The sequence below is a fragment of the Miniopterus schreibersii genome (genome assembly GCF_964146895.1).
Source record: "Miniopterus schreibersii genome assembly, chromosome: 14".
Classification (NCBI taxonomy): domain Eukaryota; kingdom Metazoa; phylum Chordata; class Mammalia; order Chiroptera; family Miniopteridae; genus Miniopterus; species Miniopterus schreibersii.
In genome coordinates, this window is record NC_138114.1 from 55,415,985 (window position 1) to 55,435,186 (window position 19,202).

Sequence of the window (19,202 nt, forward strand, 5' to 3'; positions counted from 1 at the left end):
CCTTGCTGTTCTCTCTCAAGCTGTCTGGATTTTTATTTATTTTTTTGCTATTTAGTGTCCCGCTCCCTGGGGCACAAAGATACTCATGGGGTGAGTGCAGACCCAGGGGCCTTGGGACTCAGTGCTCTGCCCACCAGCTACCAGACAGAGCCGTGCACGGTGCCCCACCAGGGATGGGAAAGTCGAGTGGGGCACCTCCCCATCCCAAGGGCCCACTGCCTTGACCCCCAGAGGACAGACCACCTCAAGGGTACTGCTACTTCCTTCCTCATCAGGATGTACTTGGTACCTGGATGGGATGGGAGAGGCTAGGCCCTGCCTGGTCGCGGGCAGAACGCCCGTGGCATCATCCGCCCAAGCCCTGCTTCCATCCGCTGCCCCAAGACGCCATGGGGTGTGCTCGCCCTAACCCAACTCCCCTGCGGAAAGGAGGCTGGTGGTGACTATTGTTCAGGGCCAGCAGTCCCAGGGGTCCGGGAGCTGGGAGGCAGAGAACCCGCCCTGGGGGGGTGAGAGGGCCACAGGGCGAGGAACACCCACCACACGCTCCACTGTCTCAGGAGACGTCAGTGACAAAACACAAATTCAAAGATAAAATTAAGACAGTGACCTCAGAGCATTAAACCACCAAGCGGGGGGCCCTCCTGAGCACAGCGCCTGTGAGTCCAGGGGTCACCCACCCATAAGGTGTCCTTGCCAGAGGCGGAGGTGGTGGGCCAAGAGGCAGATGCGGGGACGCAGGTTAGAGGGGGTGGGGAGCCTCAGTGATAGTCGGGTGCGACCGAGGGAGCCGGTGAGCGGAGGTCGTGGCCCAGGAGCCCAGAGGCGGGAGCGGGAAGGGCCTGCTCTGCGGGCTGAGAATCACCAGCACACAAACCCCGAAGACGGTGGAACCGAGCTGCCACCGTCCACTTCCCCAGTGGACATATTGTCACCGAACAGAGATGGGAGGCGTGGGACGGGGGAAGGAGGGGACGGTGGCAGGTGTGCAAGGGGTTCAGGTGGGAGAGATGAGAGAAGCGGGAGAGCTGGAGGCAGAGAGAGAGAAGGAACAGGCTATGCAGAAATAAAGAAGCGGGAAAAGGCGAACACCACACGGAACCCCCCCCCCCCCCGCTGCCAACGGACGGCCCCATAATATTCAGTCTCCTCTAAGCTGCAGCAGGACGCGCCAGCTTTCCTCGTGTGCCCACGTCTTGTTGTTCAAACCACAAAACGTCAACGCCAGTGGCCAGGGGTGTTTCTATTCCGCGGCATCCAGGAGGAAAACGCTGTCCCCGCGGGCTGCGACTCTCGTCTTCTCCGTACGTCGCGCCTTTGACCCCCACTTGCACCCGCTGACTTCATCTTGGCTGCTGCTGCTACAGCCGTGTTTGGCCAATAAATATTTATAAAAACCAGTGAATGGGGAGGCGACTAAATGAAAGAATGAACAGGCCGGGTCCTGAAAGGTCCGCCAGGATCTCAAAGCGGGGTGAGCCGCGCCGGGTACTCCAGTCTGGGTGACTGGCTCTGGATGCAGCCCGGTCTCCGGCCCTCGGCGCCCCATGGACTGAAGGCGCACTGGCTCCTCGCGTCCTGCGACCACTCAGAGCTTGTGCCATATGCAGAGAAATCGCCCAGAATATATAATTCCTTTCACATTTATTTTAAAAAAATTGTAAATATATATGCCCTCCGCTAGATAAAAATAATTTGAGATGGTCAGTGACATAGGGCCTATTAAAAGAAGTTACTTAATATAGATTCATGACATACAATAGGGACATAGAGCCCTGGCCGGTGTGGCTCAGGTGGCGGGGCATCGTCTTGTGCACTGAAAGGCCACCGGTTTGATTCCCAGGCAGGACACATGCCCGGGTTTTGGGGTCCATCCCCAGTAGGGGGCCTGCGCTGGATTGGATGCTCCGCTCTCACATTGATGTTTTTTTCTCTCTCTCCCTCTCCTTTCTTATCTCTCTAAAAATCAATTTTTAAAAAAATTTTTAAAATATTTTTTAAAAATGGGGACATAGAGAATATTCTTACCACAGGGCAGTGGTTTCTATGAGCCGCCCGGTAGCCACAGCAAAGAGAGAGTGAGTCCTGTGTTCTCATCAGACTCTGGTGCCTTCATTAACAAAAGTAACTTGTTAATTAACACTTTTATTAGAATAACCAGTCCTCAGTTGGCCAGAATGTCCTATTTCTCCCTTGCCACAGCTTTGGGAAGCTGACTCGACCCTGCCATGAATGAGAGGTGACCGGTCCCTTGTGAACACGTCACACATTCAGACCCTCAGGAGGTTGACTGCCTGAGAAACTGGAGCTTTCCGGAGTCTGACCAGGGATCCCAGAGGCCCAAGGCCAACAAGCAGAGCAGACAATACCCCGAGGAACCAGCTCTTGCAGACTCCTGGGAAATACGTGAGCACCTGGTCCAAGGTCCAGGTCCTCCAGGCCGGGCAGAAAAGGTCAGCTAAGCCGCTCAAGTGCCCCCCCTTTCCCTTTCCCTTTCCCTCGCCGGGCTCTCAGCTCGAGGTCCCCTCCTCGGATAAGCCTTCCTGCCCACACGGCCTACAGAGGTGTCCCCGCCCGGCCTGCGGCCTCTCCGCACGCTCCTGCCTTGTACTCACCGCGGCCCTTACTGCGATCTCCGGCCTCCCTGGCTAGGTCGCAGCCTCACAGCTGATACAACCTCAGCACTTAACAGTGTTTGACCGAAACAGATGCTCAATTAATACAGAGAAAATCCTTGAATAAATAAGTGATAAGGGAAAGAGTGAACAGACCAGGCTGTAAACGATCATTAAGATTTGAAACTGGATAATAATTTGCCCTGGCCAGTTCGGCTCAGTGGTTAGAATGTCAGCCCGCAGACCGAAGGGTCCCAGGTTCGATTCCGGCCAAGGGCACGCACCTGGGTTGCAGGCTCGATCCCCGGCCCCAGCTGGGGTGAGTGCGGGAGGCAGCCAATCAGTGTCCCTCTCACATCCATGGTCCCCTCTCTCTGTCTCTCTCTCCACCTTCCACTCTCTCTGAAAAGCAACAGAAAAAAATATCCTCAGGTGAGGGTTAAAGAAAACAAAACCGGATAATACTTTGCAAAACATCTTTAAATTCACATTATGACAGAGAAATGGGTAAAATTAAGACCTCTCTCTGCTGGACCCAGAAAAACTGACGCAGCACCTGCAGCAAAACAGCACAGTCCCTGCGAGGGAAAGACGAGTGACATCAGCTTCTGTCCCGGGCCATGTGGTCTCCATCCTAACTACTCAACTCTGCTCTATGCCTCTGTTTCAATAAAACTTTATTTACAAAAACAGACGGAAGGCGGGATATGGGCTGCAAATACCCCCTGGACTCCAACACGTGGTTACACGCTCCCTAAACTGTCCAGTGGCACCAATGCATGTCCCCCCTCAGTGAGGACGACAGGAGACACTCCCAATGGGCCACCTACAAATTCGGAGCCGGCGACCTGGCAACTGCTTTGCCAGAACCATAAATAAGAGCGTTTGTCCGATGCCCCGGGGAGAGAGTGCCAACTGAAAAAAGGCATGACCATATTAAGAGAAAAAAGCAGCCAAAGAATTCCCTTCAATCAACTTAAGTTCCTGAACCGGGGCCAGAGAACACACAAGGGCCCTGGCTCGGTGGTTTGGGGAACTGAAACGTTTCACATTCCAAAGGGCACCGCCACCCGGAGGAGGAGCGCCTCCCGGGCCCAGGACAAAGGCCCCGGCGAGGCCGCCCCTCCGCGTCGGCGCTGAGGTGCCTAATGAAACATGGATCCCAGCCCCTAAAGATGGTAAAAGTCCACAGGCTAACGGGCACCGGAACATCGACAGGGTCTGTGGCATCTTTAGCAAATGCAACGGCAGCTCTGTGAGGTCGGGGGCAGAAAGGAGAGAGGCCACAGGAGACGGGCGCAGAGGGAGGGGAGGGGCGCAGAGGAGGAAACGGTGAGGGGCGGCCGGCCACGCAATCCGCACGCCAGGCCCCGGGGCCCGACCAGGGAGAGACAGGCGCGGGCCAGGCAGGCTCTGCGTTACCTGACTCGCTCTGGACCAGCAGCGGCTGAGTCAGCGCCTCTGACAGTCAGGTTGCCTGAGGAGAGCCGGCTGCGGGGCGGGCGTGAGTCATGCTGCTCTCTCCCTCCCTCGGCATCCTCCCCGGGACCCTCCTCCCTCAGAGAACCCAGGGCAGAGTCTCCACACCCAGGGCCAGACTCTGGGAGACAGGCCTGCAGAGGACCAGAGCCCGTCCCCATGCCCCTGGGGCCTGGAGAGGACCAGAGCCCGTCCCCGTGGCCCTGGGGCCTGCAGACGACCACAGCCCATCCCCGTGGCCCTGGGGCCTGCAGAGGACCAGAGCCCGTCCCCGTGGCCCTGGGGCCTGGAGAGGACCAGAGCCGGTCCCCGTGCCCCTGGGGCCTGGAGAGGACCAGAGCCCATCCCCGTGCCGCTGGGGCCTGGAGAGGACCAGAGCCCGTCCCCGTGGCCCTGGGGCCTGGAGAGGACCAGAGCCCGTCCCTGTGCCCCTGGGGCCTGCATCCAGCTCAGCAGTAAAAGGGCCTCTGAACACAAGCCACCCCCACCCCCAGGTCTCACTCCTCAGCCACTTCAAACAGATCTTTAGGTGGCGTCTGGCCCAAAAGGTGGCCAGGGACAGGCGCAGGCCTGGGGGTGAGGGGAGGAAACCACCCGACAAGCCTCCACAGGCTGCTTCTAAATATTCCCCCGGCTGCCGGCGTCAGGGAACTGTGCCCACAGGAAGCCTCCCCACCTCCCAGCGCCTTGAGTTACCTGAGGCCACAAGCTCCCGGAGCCCCAGCAAAGCCAGGTGTCATCCAAACCCAGGCACCCTGGGAGCAGGGAGCACTGGCTGAGGAGTCGGGAGGAAAGTGGGGGGCAGCAGGGGGCAGCGGGGGGTGGCTTCTGCAACCTGCCTGGTGCATCATCATCTCATCTGAGAATCGGAGGCAGGAGCCCGGCCAGGTGCCTCCCCACCCTGCCCCCAACGAGCCCTGGGCCTCGCTTCCGTCTGAGCCGAGCGGGGTCTCCCACACTCGCACCCGGGACCCTGCATACTGGGGCCACCTGCCTGACAAGGGGGTCCCTGACTCTAGCAGCAAAGAGGAACTGAAATCGGCAAATAAATCAGTCAATTGTAAGTTAGGGTAAGATGAGAGGGATAAATAAAGTCAATGTGATGGTCTCAGGGGTTATGTGTCCCCAGAGTGGCACGGGGGTGGGGAGGCAATAGAGGAGGGGGTGCTCGGCAGAGGGGTGGAGGGAGGGGGCACCCCGTCGGGCCAGACCCTTCGGGCCCTGTAGGAGTTAAGGTCTCTCTGGGGAAACGTGTGAAGGGTTGTGTGCAGACCCACAGGACATCAAGGGGCACAGGGTGGGGTGGGGGTGGAGAGAGATGCTTTCTCCAGGTGTGTTTGCCGATCAACGCAGCTGGAGGAGCAGCGGTAACACAGCCACTCTCCCCTCTCGTCTTCCCCAGAACATCCCCAGGACTTCTGCCTCGGACTCGGGCCCAAAGCAAGCAAATCGCTCTTCCCTCCCCCCCTTTCTCTCTCTCTCCCCTACACGGGGGTGGGGGTGTCGGGGACGGGGGACCGGGGGACGGCACAGACAAAAGGCTGCCTTTGGATCAGAACTTACGATGTCCTGCGAACATGGTCAGTGTCCTGTTAAACACATTTGGAAACGGTTCGCCTCTGGAGCTGAACTGGTTTGCCCTCAAAGCTGCTTCCTATTAAAATGTTTGCAGGCTCTGTCCTTCCTTCCTGCAGCCGCCTTCCCACTCAGGGCGAGCGTGGGGCCCCTCGAGGCCCCCCCCGAGGGAAGGGGACCCACAAACCCAGGACAGAGGGGAAGGCCTGCAGGGGACACCGCCTCCTCCGGCCTGGGGGTGCGGCAGACCAGGTGAGAGGGGCCTGCTGGCTCCGTGAGCCTCCTTCCAAAAAGAGGCTCTAAACCCGGCAGGGACAGCGGGCGCACATGTGTCTGCTCGGCAGCGAGAAGCCAAAAGAGAGTTCTTTGGTCGCGAGCCCAGAATGTCTCGGCAACCTCAAGCCACGGGTGGAGGGAGGGGGTGGTTACTGGAGATATGAGGGGAGCTCCAGGAATGGAAGGAAAGGCGGGCAAACGGGGCTCACAGAGAGCTGAGACTCGGACAGTGCCGGGGTCTCAAGCCGTGGGTGACGGCCCGCTCCAGCCCCAAGGGGGGGATCTGCTTGGTCTACTGGGTCATGGGCGTCAGTTGGGGAGGAGTAGGCCCCAAAGGAAACGCTGGCTGCTGCTCCCAGAGGGCGGCTGGTGACAAGTGGCAAGGACAACAGATGTCGGTGGCAATTTCCATTCACCGAAGGTGGCAAGAGCACCCCTTCAAGTAACGGGGAACCTTCAGGTGGAATCACGACGCTGGAGGGAAGAGACGGGCCCAGGTGAGGAGCCAACAACTCAGCCCCTGGGCCCTGTGGGAGGCGCGGTCACACGGGTCCACGGGGCTGTTAGCAAAGGGCCTGGAGGCTGGGCCGTGGCCTCACGTGGCCACTCGGTTTGGAACCAGGTGAAACCCTCAAGCCCAGTTTGTGCTGGTTCTGTTCTGCCTCCTCTTGAGTTTCCTGTCCTGCTTCCTTCCTGCTGCTCCGGAGGGTGACACAGCAAAGCTCCCGCCCCGCCCCGGCCTGTGCGCTATTAAATCCTGCATTCGCCAAAGTGAGGCCTCATTCCAAGCCGGTCCACGCCCTCCGACATAAATCATCAACCCTCAAAGCCCGGGGGGGGGGGGGGGGGGGGCTGGAAGGCATGTCTACATTTTCCCCGCTTCCAACTACTATCCGCAAAGAAAAGTTGTTCAGTCTGTGGAAACCAGTCTCGTGGGCATCTGCAATTTAATACCCTTCCATGTCCGATCCCACTTCGAAAAGCCACGTTCGTCCACCTCTCCGCTGTCAACCCCCTTCTTCCCGGGCTAGAAACACATCTCAAGGAGCGAGCTGCTGGCGGAGGGGCGGCTCCAGGGCCCGGAGGAGCCAGGTCATAATCGCTCTGCGAGGCTGGTCTGTCGAGATCTCCCACATCCTGCCTGGACATGCCAGGACGACACGAGCACACGCTCCACCTTGGCTCAAACTCCGAAGAGGATATCCCCCCAGCCAGAACAGAGGCACGGTCTGCACCCACGCCCTCCAAACCCGACCGGCTCTGTGGGGGCGGCTCGCACAGCACCCGGGCCAGCGCCCTGCCTGCCAAGAGCCCCCCTGCTGGCTGCTCCCGAGGGCCCGGTGGAGCTGAAAGTCCCGGGGGGGAGCGGGGCTGAGGGATGAGCTATTCTGGCTGCCTCCTTCCGGTAAGGCTGCCACATCCTGGACACCTTCCTAGCAGTGCTGCTAAACAGGGACGCGCCAGCCTCCTGTGGGCATTTAAAATCCAGCCGTCCTGCCCGGCCGGCATGGCTCAGCAATTGAGCATCAACCTAGGATCCAGGAGATTGTGATTCGATTCCCGGTCAGGGCACATGCCCGGGTTGCGGGTTCCATCCCCAGTCGGGGGCGTGCAGGAGGCCGCCGATCAATGACTCTCATGGATGTTTCTAGCTCTCTGTTTCCCTCTCCCTTCCTCTCTCTCTGAAATCAATAAAAATATATTTTAAAAATAATAAAATAAAAAAATAAAATCCAGCCATCCCTTCGCAACGAAAGGCCAGGCTCTGCCCCTTCACGAATGAATGGCCATGGGCTTGGGCAATTGGGGTGCAGCGGCCCTGCTGACCTAGAAGGTATAACTTCACTGCAGCATCGCTGTGTGGCCTTGGGCAAGTTACTTAACCTCTCTGAGCCTGTTTCTTCCTCCATCCAATGGGGATACTACAGCTATGTTGCAGCTAAGGTGGAAGTAACAAATGAAAGCAGAGGCTGGCCCAGCATTAGAGCTTATCGAATAGAAGTTATTGTGATTCTATTGGACCAACAAACACCATGAAAGACTGGTTGTTACCAGCAAGTCCACAGTAACCTGATATAAATAACGGACAACTGCAACCTTGCTAAGGCCAGTTACCTACGCCGGGCACAGAGCCTGGTCTGCCCCGACGAGCAGCGGGGCCCGGCCAGCCCACCTCCAGGTGGTTTGCAGAGACCTGGAAAAGGAGACTCCTCCCTGGTGCTCGCTCTGACCTCCCCCTGGGCCAGCGACAAGATTCCACCCTACCCCGAGCTTCCCTCCTCACGAAGTCTGGAAAACGACACGGGTGCGGAGAAACCAGCAAACGCGCTCGCCCTGCGCACGTGGCACACAGCGAACCAAAGCTCCACAGTCAACCCACCGACACGCGGGAAGTGCCGACGTCTAATGAGATCTGGAGTTAGTGTCAGGCGTGAGGACGCTGCTCAGCGACTCAACAGAGCAAATGTGACGGCAGCAAGTAGGACATTTCAGTAGGAAGCCACCCACGTTCGGACCCAGCGCCGCCCGAATCGAGTTCACTGTTTCCGTTTGGAAAAGGGGGGGAGAGAGGCTCTCTTCTCAGGTAGTTACCATTCGCGTGAACACCTTCTGCAGGTGAGTCACACGCACGTTAGTGCACTGAACGCTCGGGGAAGTTCTGGAAGGGAGACCTCCATTGGCTTGGTTAATTCAAGTTTCCAAAATTTTTTAAAGTACAGAGTATTGTTTTAAATCCTGCAAAAACCTGACTTGGGAGACCCGGTTTGTCTTCGAACTTAGAATATACAAGTGAAGAAAAATCCGTAACAGTAGCTGCCTCCAAATGGGAGACGATGTTCACTGCTCACCTGTAATTTCTTTATAAACCTACGGCTTTTGTTTATAAAAACGTAAAATGCTATTTTTTCAACTCTCTGATCTCACGGCTGCTTATTACAGACGCGGCCACGGGCCCCTCCCGCTCCCCACCCGGGCCTCACTCAGCGTCTCCTGCACCCGCCCCTTGGTCCAGGCGTGATGGTTCCATCCAGCTTTGGCGCTCTCCCCGGAGCACCTGCCTTGGCCTCTCCGGGTCTGAGCGGGTCTGAGCCAGGGCACCTGAGCGCTCGGGCCGACAGGCAGGGACACGCTCGCTCACCTCATGGTCGATCTTGATGAGGGCGATGTCTGCCTTCTCGTCTACGTCTTTGATTTTGGCTTCGTAGGTGGCGCCGTTCTTGAGCTCGACTTTGACCCGGTGCTTGTTGGTCACCACGTGGGCGTTGGTCACAATCAGTCCGTCTTCGGACACAATAAACCCAGACCCGCTGGCCACCGGCACCTCCCTCTTAGAAAAAGGGAGCCTGGAACCCAAAAGAGCGCCCAGGTAAGCCTGAAACCCCGAAACGCCACCCTTCACCGCGCTGGCGAGGGGGCAAGACGCATCTAGCCGTTGCTGCTGCACATTCGGGGTTCGCTGAACATCAGAAAAGGGGACGTGAGGCCGACTTTCATGTGCATCCAAACAATGCCACGTAGAAAAGACTCTCTGGGAATCTCCTCAGAGCCAGAGGTTCTTCAAACGTCTAGAAGGGTCAGATTTAAATAGTTATTAAACCGGAACCCGGCCACTGTGGCTCAGTGGCTGAACATCGACCTGTGAACCAAGAGGCCAGGGCACATGCCCGGGTTGCGGCCTCGATCCCCAGCAGGAGGCGTGCGGGAGGCAGCCGATCGGCGATGTTTCGCTCTCATCGCGGATGTTTCTCTCTCTCTCCCTCTCCCTTCCTCTCTCTCTAAAAAAAAAAAAAAAATCAATAAAACCATGTTTTTAAAAAAACTTTTTTAAAAAGACATTCACTTAAAGGTAATAATAATAAATAAATGAATAAATAAGTAGTCAAACAGGGAAACATCCTAAGGGAGAAACGCTCTCTTCCCTGGGACATTCGTGACCCTGACGGGCTGCTGACCGCAGCAGGCACCGGTCGGGGCTCTGGGGGCTGCAGGGCAAGGGGAACCCTCCTTACTTGCGGAACAGCTCGATGTGGACCACGGCAGGGGCGATCTTCTCCACCACGTCGGCGATGAAGTTGTATTTATGGCGCAGACTGTTGGGATCTTCCTGCCCTGGGGACAAAAGCAAAGGGCAGGCGCTTAAAAACACTCCTCTCTGCCCCCGGCGCGGTCACCCGCAGGAGGTGTGGGTGCGAGGGCGTCCGAGGTCTTTGGAAGCCTGAAGGGGGGTGGGGACATCTCAGACCCGGGCTCCGCGGCAAAGACGCCTCTGGCCGTTGCACGGACACCGGCCCAGATACGACGCACGTCCACCGCGGGCGACCCCTGCTCGGCTGTCCTCCTTCACAGGCTCACCGGGAAGATGTCCAGCCGGAGGCACCAGCAAGCACCTGGGCCCCGGCTGCCGAGGACGCCTTGGCCTGCACCCCTCTCCGCCAGGTCCCCTCCCCGGCGTCCCCGCGGCACAGAGAAGCACCCCTTCCCGAAACGCCGCCTTCGAGGGCAGGGCTGAGGCTGCTCCTGACGAGACGCCCATCAGATGTTACCGATTTAGAAGATATTGTGAAAAGGCATTAAGGCAAAGGCACGGACCCCACGGCTACCACAGGCCACGAGAGGCCACGGTCTGTCCCCACAGCAGTGTTCCACCACACCTGACCATTCATTCCAACCTGGACACCCCTGCCAAAGGCACAAGAGGGACCTTGATATGGGGGGGGGTCAAACGACCATAATTTCCTATATAAAAATACACACTGTAATTAGCGAGCCCCACATGGTGGGCATTTTTGAAGCTACCTTCAGACAAAGCTGCCACACAGCCACGTGGGGCTCCCAGCAAAGGGTTAGTTTCCAACCCACAGATGCACGGGCCCAGGGCACCTTATTCAGACAGGAGCTCCCAGAGACCCAGGGTCCCAGGACACCCGTTTTGCTGGCACAGGAGGTGGCAGAGGCAGTGTGGACCCAGCAGTACATCCTGAGCCTGTGACTCTAGACCCTAATCCCTGCCACCTGCTGATGTTCCCCAACCAGCCCCTCTTGGCCCAGGCAGGCTGGAGGGCCCTGAGGCTGGTCTGCCGCCGGGACCCACACCCCTTCCTTTCTCTCTCGTCTCTGCCTGGCCGTGGGCCCGGCTCGGCGCTGCACGAAGCTCGCTGGGGGGACCGCAGACTCTGCCGGCCGCTCGCAGAACCTGGCAGGAAGCTCTCAAAAACCTTCATGGAGGGATGTGATGCCTGGTGCATCGGAAAACTTTAAATTAGGACTGGAACTCTGTCTTTTTATTGCATTTTGGTAATGATTCCTTTTTAGCACATTGTACAAAAGAATCCACTCGTGATGGAGAAGAAACACAAAGAAAAGAAACCTGTCACCACGGATGGTCTGAGAAGCACCGATGGGTCCCCCTCACACTCACACGCCCTGTGACAGGCGCCCTCAGGATTCGCAACACGAGCCCAGGGGTTAGAGCACAGCTCTGGCCTGCGACACCGCCCCCCACTTACCCCAGGGCCTGAGCGCCCCAGCACATGTGCACACACGGGCGCACACACTCACACTCACTCGTGTGCCTCCTCCCTGCGAGGGGGCTGCTGCTCCCCAGGCCAGGCCGCGGGGACAGCTGTGACACTGTCACACTGTGGCTCTCAGGGCGGCACATCCACAGGCCTTCCGTGGGCACCACAGCGTCTGTAGGCTGTGCCCTTGGCCCCCCCATGGCTGTGTCCCCACCAGGGAGCTCAGTAACCCAACTCAATGCCACGGGGCACAGGGGCCCTGGGGGCCAGCCTGCCTCTCTCGAGCTTTCCTCCTGGAGCGACAGACCTCGAACAAAGGGCCCCTCTTGTCCCAGACACTGGCTCTGAGCCCCTTTATCTCAGGGTTGGAAGCTGCCCTCCCGGCCACTTGGAGAAAGCAGCTAGTTCCCGTTTTAGCTGGAAAGACCCGTGTTTATCTCAGGGTTGGAAGCTGCCGTCCTTTACAGAGCGAGACTTTCTAAGGTGCAGGAAAACATCTGCAACTTCTAGGCAAGAAAAACTCATTCAGCGAGTTCACGTGGCCCCGTTTTACCACCTTTGTCTCAAACCCTCTCACACGCGACCTTGTTTTTACTTTTCCTTCTTCCTGTGGAAATGGAAAATCAGACACTGGCCCCGGGTTATATTTAGGGAAACCAAGGCTCACTGACTTTAAATGGCTTCTCCATAGACACCAAGTTTTCTTAATAGAGAGTATAAATAACAGGGAAATCTGAGCAAAGCCGCAACTCTGTTTACTTAATACTGGCCCACGTGTGTCTGCCGCCCGCCCAGGTCTCCAGGTGGCTGCGGTTAACTGGTGTGTCTCCCAAGTTACTCCAACGGGAGATACAAATAAGGGGAGAGGAACATTCCTTCCCATCCCAGAACCGGGAACATGCCCAGACGCCGCTGTAAACAGCCCTCTGGGCGTCCTCAGCTCCGCCTCCTGGGCGAGGCCAAGGCAGGTCTCAGTCCGACCAGGCCAGCAACCCCCAGGGAAGCGGATCTGAGATCCTCATGAGAAAGACAATTATTAGTCTTGCCACTAAGGGCCATTAACTCACTTCCTCTTGCTGACTTCCAAACAAGCGTGGGGGAATTTGCTCACATTGGGCTTGAAAATAAACATGGGTTTTTCCAGCTAAAAAACGGGAACTAGCTGCTTTCTCCCATAAACTAGAGAAGGTGGCCCCAGGGTCTGTCCACCTGGGGCAGCCACATGGGAGAGCAGGGAGGAGAGCGGCCTGGGCGCCGGGAGCCCGTTTCCATCCTCGGTCTGCCGGGTGGCCTCCATTTCCCCGTCTGTAAAATGGGACCAACTGCCTCCAGCAGGGGCCGCAAAGTCTATCCCAGCTCCAACCCCGACTCCAACCTGCTACAGCGAGATACGAGCGTGCGGAGTTCGAGATGGGGCACAGGACTCTCCAGATGCTGCCGATAAATAAACAGAGGAGCAGCAGTGGGAGCACAGACCACACGGAGAAGCCCGGCCGACAGGCCGTCATTGCGCAGCTTAGAGGAGCGAGCACCCGTGACCTCCGCTGCCCTCGCTGGGTGGACCAGCGTCAGCGGGAAAGTTACACAGAACACAAACAAGGCAACATAAGGGACATCGACCGACTGTTCACAGGTGGCCAAACTGTCAACCGAAGAGGAAGTGTTTGTCTTCCCCAAATGCAATTTCAGAATAGGAGCAAAGGTGTCTCTCAGCGCAGCCTGGCTCGGGGTGAGTCCTGCTGCAGGACTTGAAAACGTTGTCCAGCAAACTAGCGGAAGTCTCATGGTCTTTAGAAACCCCGGCTGACCCCGTCGCTACTGGCCAGAGAGGTCAGCCTGGGTGAAGCACTCCCAGAGATGGTACGAGGCCGGCTCTGCCACACCCACCCTCTGAGTGACGCCGACGGATGGGGCCCGGGGGGGGGGGGGGTCCCCGGCCACTCAGCCTGGGGAGGACGGTAAGACCACAAGCTCTGGTCTCAGAACACGGCACTTACCTGTTGTGTGAACTGGGGGATATCACCTAAGTCTTCCGCATAAAATAACACCTCCCCCAATGTGTTCTGGATGCGGAGTTTATGGGCTGCTGTATATGAAGAGCTTGGCCAAGTCATACCATATAGTTTAAAATGAAGAAAATAAAAATAAAGAATGGGTCCAGGTGCTGCTCAGCAGGCAGCTCTGGACCGGCGGGAGCACCACCTCAGTGGTCCCGCAGAGCGGTAAGGGGACAGGGAAAGCCGTCGAGAGGACCACTCTCTCCATGCAGATCATGCAGAGCCAGGAGGCCCCTCCTCATGGAGCATCCTGGCCCCGGGGCAGAGGCAGAGGCCAAGGGGAAGCTGTAGGGCAGGCCGGATGTTCGGCTCTGACGTGCACCTCTGTTCCCCAGCTTACGAGAGAGCGAGCCCCCCGCAGCCAGCGCAGAAGGAGGGCAAGGAGCTAGGTGAGCAGAACGGTCGGAACCAAAGCCCCGCGGCACCTTCAGCCTCCCAGGGGGCAACCAGCCCGCCCCAGAAGAAGAGAACCTATTTCCCTGTGGGCAGGCGGCCTGTTCCTTAGGCCAGAACCGAGGTGGCGGAGGCCACGGGGACGCAAACCCCTGCGCAGGGTCAAGGCCTGGCCCTCCCAACGGCGCCACGGGTGCGCAGAAAGCTGGGATGGGCCAGCGCTGAGGATGGCCTGCCGTCTGCGGGACACTGGCGATCAAGAATGCAGAGAAGCAAAAGGGAGGCATCGTCTACGCTCCTGATTCACCAAAAAAAGAGAAAAGAAAGAGAGGAAACACTGACCTGACCAACTTAGAGGAACTCGGCATGACCCTAAAAAGCCAGACAAAAGACGTAAGAAAACTGCAGACTAACGTCCAACGTAAATATCGGCCAAATAGCCTTAAATATTTTAGAAAACAGAATTCAGCAAGTACAATAAAAGGGGTCACATATCATGACCAGGTGGGGCTTGCCCAGGGAAGGGTAGAGAATGTTGGTTTAACATTTGAAAAGCAAACAGTGTAACTTACATATTAACACACAAGGTGCGGCGAAGGTGGGTCTGCAGTTGCAAGTACGTGAGACAGAGAGTTTATTCTTGTATGTTGATTTATTAATTACTGTATTATTTTCCGCACAAAAAACTGCAAACCTACTTTGCCCCACCTGGGATTAGAAGAGAAAACCTGTGATCGTCTCAAAAGATGGAAAAAAAAAAAGATCTGACAAAGTTGAACACGCATTCGTGGTAAAAAAACAAACAAACAAACAAACAGTCGGCAAACTAGAAATAGAGGAGAATTTTCTCAGCCTGATAAAAGGGATCAACAAAAACCCTAAAACTAACGCCAGCCTTCGCGGGGAGGGGCTGGACGCCTTCCCTCTCCCGGCAGGACCGAGGCAGGGACGCCCACTCTTCCAGGTCTGTCCAGCACCCTACACAGAACAACTTGGCCAGGAAAGGAAATGAAAGGCTTAGAGATTGGGAAGGAGGGTATAAAACTCTCTTTATTTGCCGAGAACATAAGGGTCCATCAGAAAAAGCTTTGGAATCTATAAATATACCACTTAGAATAAACGCGTTGATCAATGCCACAGGAAAGCAGATCAATACACACAACCGACTGGATTTCTATGTATTAGCAATAAAAAATTGAAAACTAAAATTGTAAAAATACCAATTATAACAGCACCAAAAATATTACTTAGGGAGCCGTTTATCAAAATATGTGCAAGACTGGTATATACCGAAAGCTACAAAACTGCTGAAATAAATTAAAGAGCTAAATAAATGGAGAGAGATACCGTACTCATGAGTCCGAAGTCTCCCTATTGTTAAGCTATCGATTCCTCCCAAATTGACCTACGGATTCAATATACTCCCAATGAAGAGCTCAGCAGGACTTTTTATAGAAACCTGATAAGCTGTTTGTAAAATTTATGTGGAAAGCAAAGAACCTGGGGCACCCGAAACAATTCTCAGAAAGAGAAAACTGAATGAGAGAGTATGTGATTTTATTTTAAACAGAAAGAAGTCTGAATAACTGGAACCAGTAATGACTCACAGCATTTTAAAGACAGGGCTTTCCACTTACCTAATAAATATTTATCATCACTGGTTTTAAACACAACAAATGACCCATTAAGAGGAGCCAACATTTCCTATAATTTCACGAATTGTTAAACTGGCAGGATTCCAGCCGAGGGTGATGAATGATTCACTTTTCCTCCTTGTAAACCTCGAGTCCAGCACCAACTCCACACACGCTGCCTCCTTGGAGCCCCCCGTCCCTGGAGTTTCACAGAAAACACCCCTCAGGGACCTTCGACGACTCCTTACGGGAGGAAAGAGACACACACAGCGTGGGTAAGTTTTCATAATGACTGTATTGTCAAAATCAGAGTCAGAGGCACCTCCACCATTAAGTGTTTCCTGAGACGAGCCAGGCACCAGGTTAAGTGCTTGACATACACGATCACATCGAAGACAATACGCAGCAGTGAAAATGGAAACCACAAGGAGGGGACGGCTTCGCGCCGGAGAACGCAGCAGGGCCAGGACTCGGGATCGACCGCCCGGCCCTCGCCGACGGCAGGAACCAGCACACGGCCCACTTTCTCGCCAGAGCTGGTAAATAGAATGAATTTGGAAAGCGGGACGCAGTGCGTTCGAGGGGAAGGAAATGAACCCTCCTGTATTCAGAGGAAACAGCATGTTCCCAAAATTCAAATCAGCGTCGCAGGCAGACTGGTCAAACCAGTGGCATTTTGATGCGCTGTCCCAATTCGCGAGCCCAGCGCAAAACGCAATGTGGGGCCCTTGTTCCAAAATCATTAAGAATTCCGAGACGGTCAGCAGAGAAGCAAGCGCAGGGCCCGGGGGTGCTACACCGCCAAGGCCAACGGCGCGGGGGGGCGGGAGGGGAACACCCGACCGCTGAGCTTCAGGCGGAGGATGGGGCCCCGCCACGCCGCCCGCCACGCCGCCCGCCACGCCGGGGCTTTGACCTCAGAACTGGAATGCGGGCCCCGTGACTCCGGCCGAGCACCTAGGGCCCGCGAGGACACCTGTCCCAGGTGTGCAGAAGCGTGGAGGCCGGATCAGCAGACAGGTGGTTAACTGACCTGACGCTGAGCAGCCGGGTTGGGGCCGGTCCACACTCAGGCGGGCCGGCGGGTGACTTTTCGCCAAGAAAAGCTCTCTTTGTGGGGCTGCATGCCGAATTCGAGAACAGCCCTGAGAGGCGCAGGGGAGGCCAGGCCGGGGGGCGGGCGGAGGAAAGGCAGGCGGCTGCCTCTTTGGGAGCCAGGGTGGCAGGGAACCAGGCTTCCTCCCCAGCCGGTGAGCCCGGACCCCTTTCTCCCTGAGCGGCAGGAGAGAAAGCAAACTGAACAGGTTCCTAACAGGTAACGGGGCCTCCTGTCTGCAAGAGGGGCTGCCCGGGGGAGGAAGAAACGTCCTCGGTGTGAGCGACTGCGTTCTGTCTGTCTGTCCTGCTCCGTCAGATCCCAGGAAACTGGTCGGCCACAGCTCCAAGCCAGGGGCTGGCCCAGGCCGGCCTGGGGCGTGGAGGCAGCAGACACAGGAGCGAGACTCTGCACATTCCGGAAAACCAGGCCCCCGCTCCGACCCGTGATGCGGCTGCAGATGCCGGGCCATCGGGGGCCTGGGCACAGGGGGCCTGGGCAGCTGGGTCTCCCTGAGGCCTGCAGGGAGAGGGCACAGGACAGAGGCGGCACCTGGCTGTGGCCCAGGTGGCAGAGGAGGTGTGACATCAACCTGAGGACCCTCCGCAGGTCTGGGGAAGGAGACAGGAAAGACACCGGGTTGTTGTGAAACTTCCCTCCCCCAAAGGCTCCGGGACCGATTCTTGTTCAAATAAACTGAATTCACAAGTACCAACCGTTATTATTTTTTTAAGGCTCAAAATTGAACTGAACGGGACCACTATCCTGTCCGCCTTCCGCGCAGAAATAAACAGCACCGGGGAGAGTTGCGTGTGACCCATTTCTCTCCTCTCTGGGAACGGGGGGGGGGGAGGCGGGCCGGCCCTGGCCTGGATCTCCAGCCCACACGGGCACTTCCCGGCCTGGCAGCCCCTCTTTCCGGAGCAGCCTCCCAGACGCTCCGAGTGGGAAAAGCTCTCCCGACGCCAGACCTCAGGCTGCGGCTCAGCCCCCCCTCCCGCCGTGTGTCCTGAGCAAGTAACTGTTTGCAGGGGCCGGGCAAGGCTGCGGGGGACGGCGCGGAACGGCCGGGGCAGGTGAAGTGAACAGGCAGAGAGACCGACCAAACAAGTCTAAGGCAGTCTCACCGACTGGCAGCAAGCGTCTGGGGCCGGCCAGCTGGCCGCGGAGCCCGGGGCGAGCTGTCAGTCACGAGCGCGGCCCAGTTCCGCGGCCTCAGCTCCGCTGGCAACGGTGCCTTTTCCAGGACCACGTGCCCGCGTCTGAAGGTGCCCGTCACCCTTTCTCAGTACTGTCGGCCGGGAATAAGCAGAAGCCCCTGCCGGCACAGCCACCCGGGGCTGGGGCTCGCTCCCTCGTGGGGACGTGAGGAAAAGCTTCAATCGATTCCACTGTGGGACTTTTTTTTTTTTTTTCCAGAAGGCTCCTGAATGCCCTGCATGTGTCTATTATTATCTGCAGGGAAACAGCTGACTGCTCCGTTCACAAAAACACCATTAACTTGTCTCCTGATAAGCATCTGGCTCCGTCCTGACCTTCCCAGATCTCTCAGCTGGTTCTCCGGCTGCGGCTGCTCCCGGTTGTTATGTCTGGAGGGGCCCAGGTGGTCCAGGCTCCCGAGGCTCCAGCAGGAGCCAGGGTTCGGCTGATGAAAGGTCGGGGACGGGCTCCCCTGCTATCACCCGCCCTCCCCCCAGCCCCTCCTGCAGCAGGGACAGCCTGGGGCTCGGCAGAAAGGGGACCCGGAGGAGGGAGGGAGGGGACAGAGAAGCCAGACCCCTGTCCAGAAAGGGGGCAGCCCTTCCCAGAAGCACCCTGTGCCCCCCTGCGGATGAGTACCGGGCCTGAGACAGGAGGAGATGGTGAGGGAACGTGCAAAACTGAGAAAGCCAGAAAAAATCCGGCGCAGGAAGGAGTGAAAAGAGAGCCCTGAGACCCAAGACGCGCCACTTCCCCTCCCGGCCGGTCCCTCACCAGCGAGAGGGGGGAGGCTCCCCCGTTTCCGACATCCTTTCCAGCTCCCCCAAGGCTCTGCGAGCTCACAAATCTGAAAAGCGGGTTTCCTGATCTCTTCCTCCCAGCGTGGGATCCCCACCAGTGCAGGACGCTGGCTTCCTGCGCAACGCGCTCGGCTTCTCCCCGCACAACACGCCCGAGTCGCCTCAGGGTTAAGCCTCGCAAAGTGGCTGAGGCTGCGATTCCCCGATTCCCCGTCGGGAGGGAGACAAGAAAAGCCCGGCCTCCCCGTGTCCCACGACAGATAGTATCTGGTTGTCAAGTAGCCGGAGGCACTGACACCGGGACAGCCCGATGAGCCTGGAGAACATCGTGCCCAGCGAGCGACGCCCGTCACGAAGGGCCACGTGCTATTCGACTCTGGAAGTGTCTGGACACAGGGCGGCCCCGCGAGACGGGCGGCAGACCAGTGGCTGCCCGGGGCTGGCAGCGGGGGGGGGGGGGGGGGGGGGGGGGCACTGCTGATGGGCACGGGTGGGTTTCCTCTCAGAGGCTCTGGAATCGGGGAGCCACGGCAGGCACACAGCCCCGCGCGTATATAC

At 57.5% G+C, this 19,202-nt stretch overlaps 1 protein-coding gene across 2 annotated transcripts in view; it reads right to left on the reverse strand.

Annotated features, from left to right (window-relative positions):
* Nucleotides 1-19,202, reverse strand: part of HTRA1 (HtrA serine peptidase 1) — a gene marked incomplete at its 5' end in the record, with an annotated part of 43,711 nt that overhangs the window by 15,092 nt on the left and 9,417 nt on the right. For both annotated transcript variants that reach the window (XM_081158330.1, XM_081158329.1), the window contains 2 exons: nt 9,085-9,289; nt 9,956-10,055. In XM_081158330.1, coding sequence (XP_081014456.1) covers nt 9,085-9,289; nt 9,956-10,055 — 305 coding nt within the window. The remainder of the gene's footprint in view (nt 1-9,084; nt 9,290-9,955; nt 10,056-19,202) is intronic.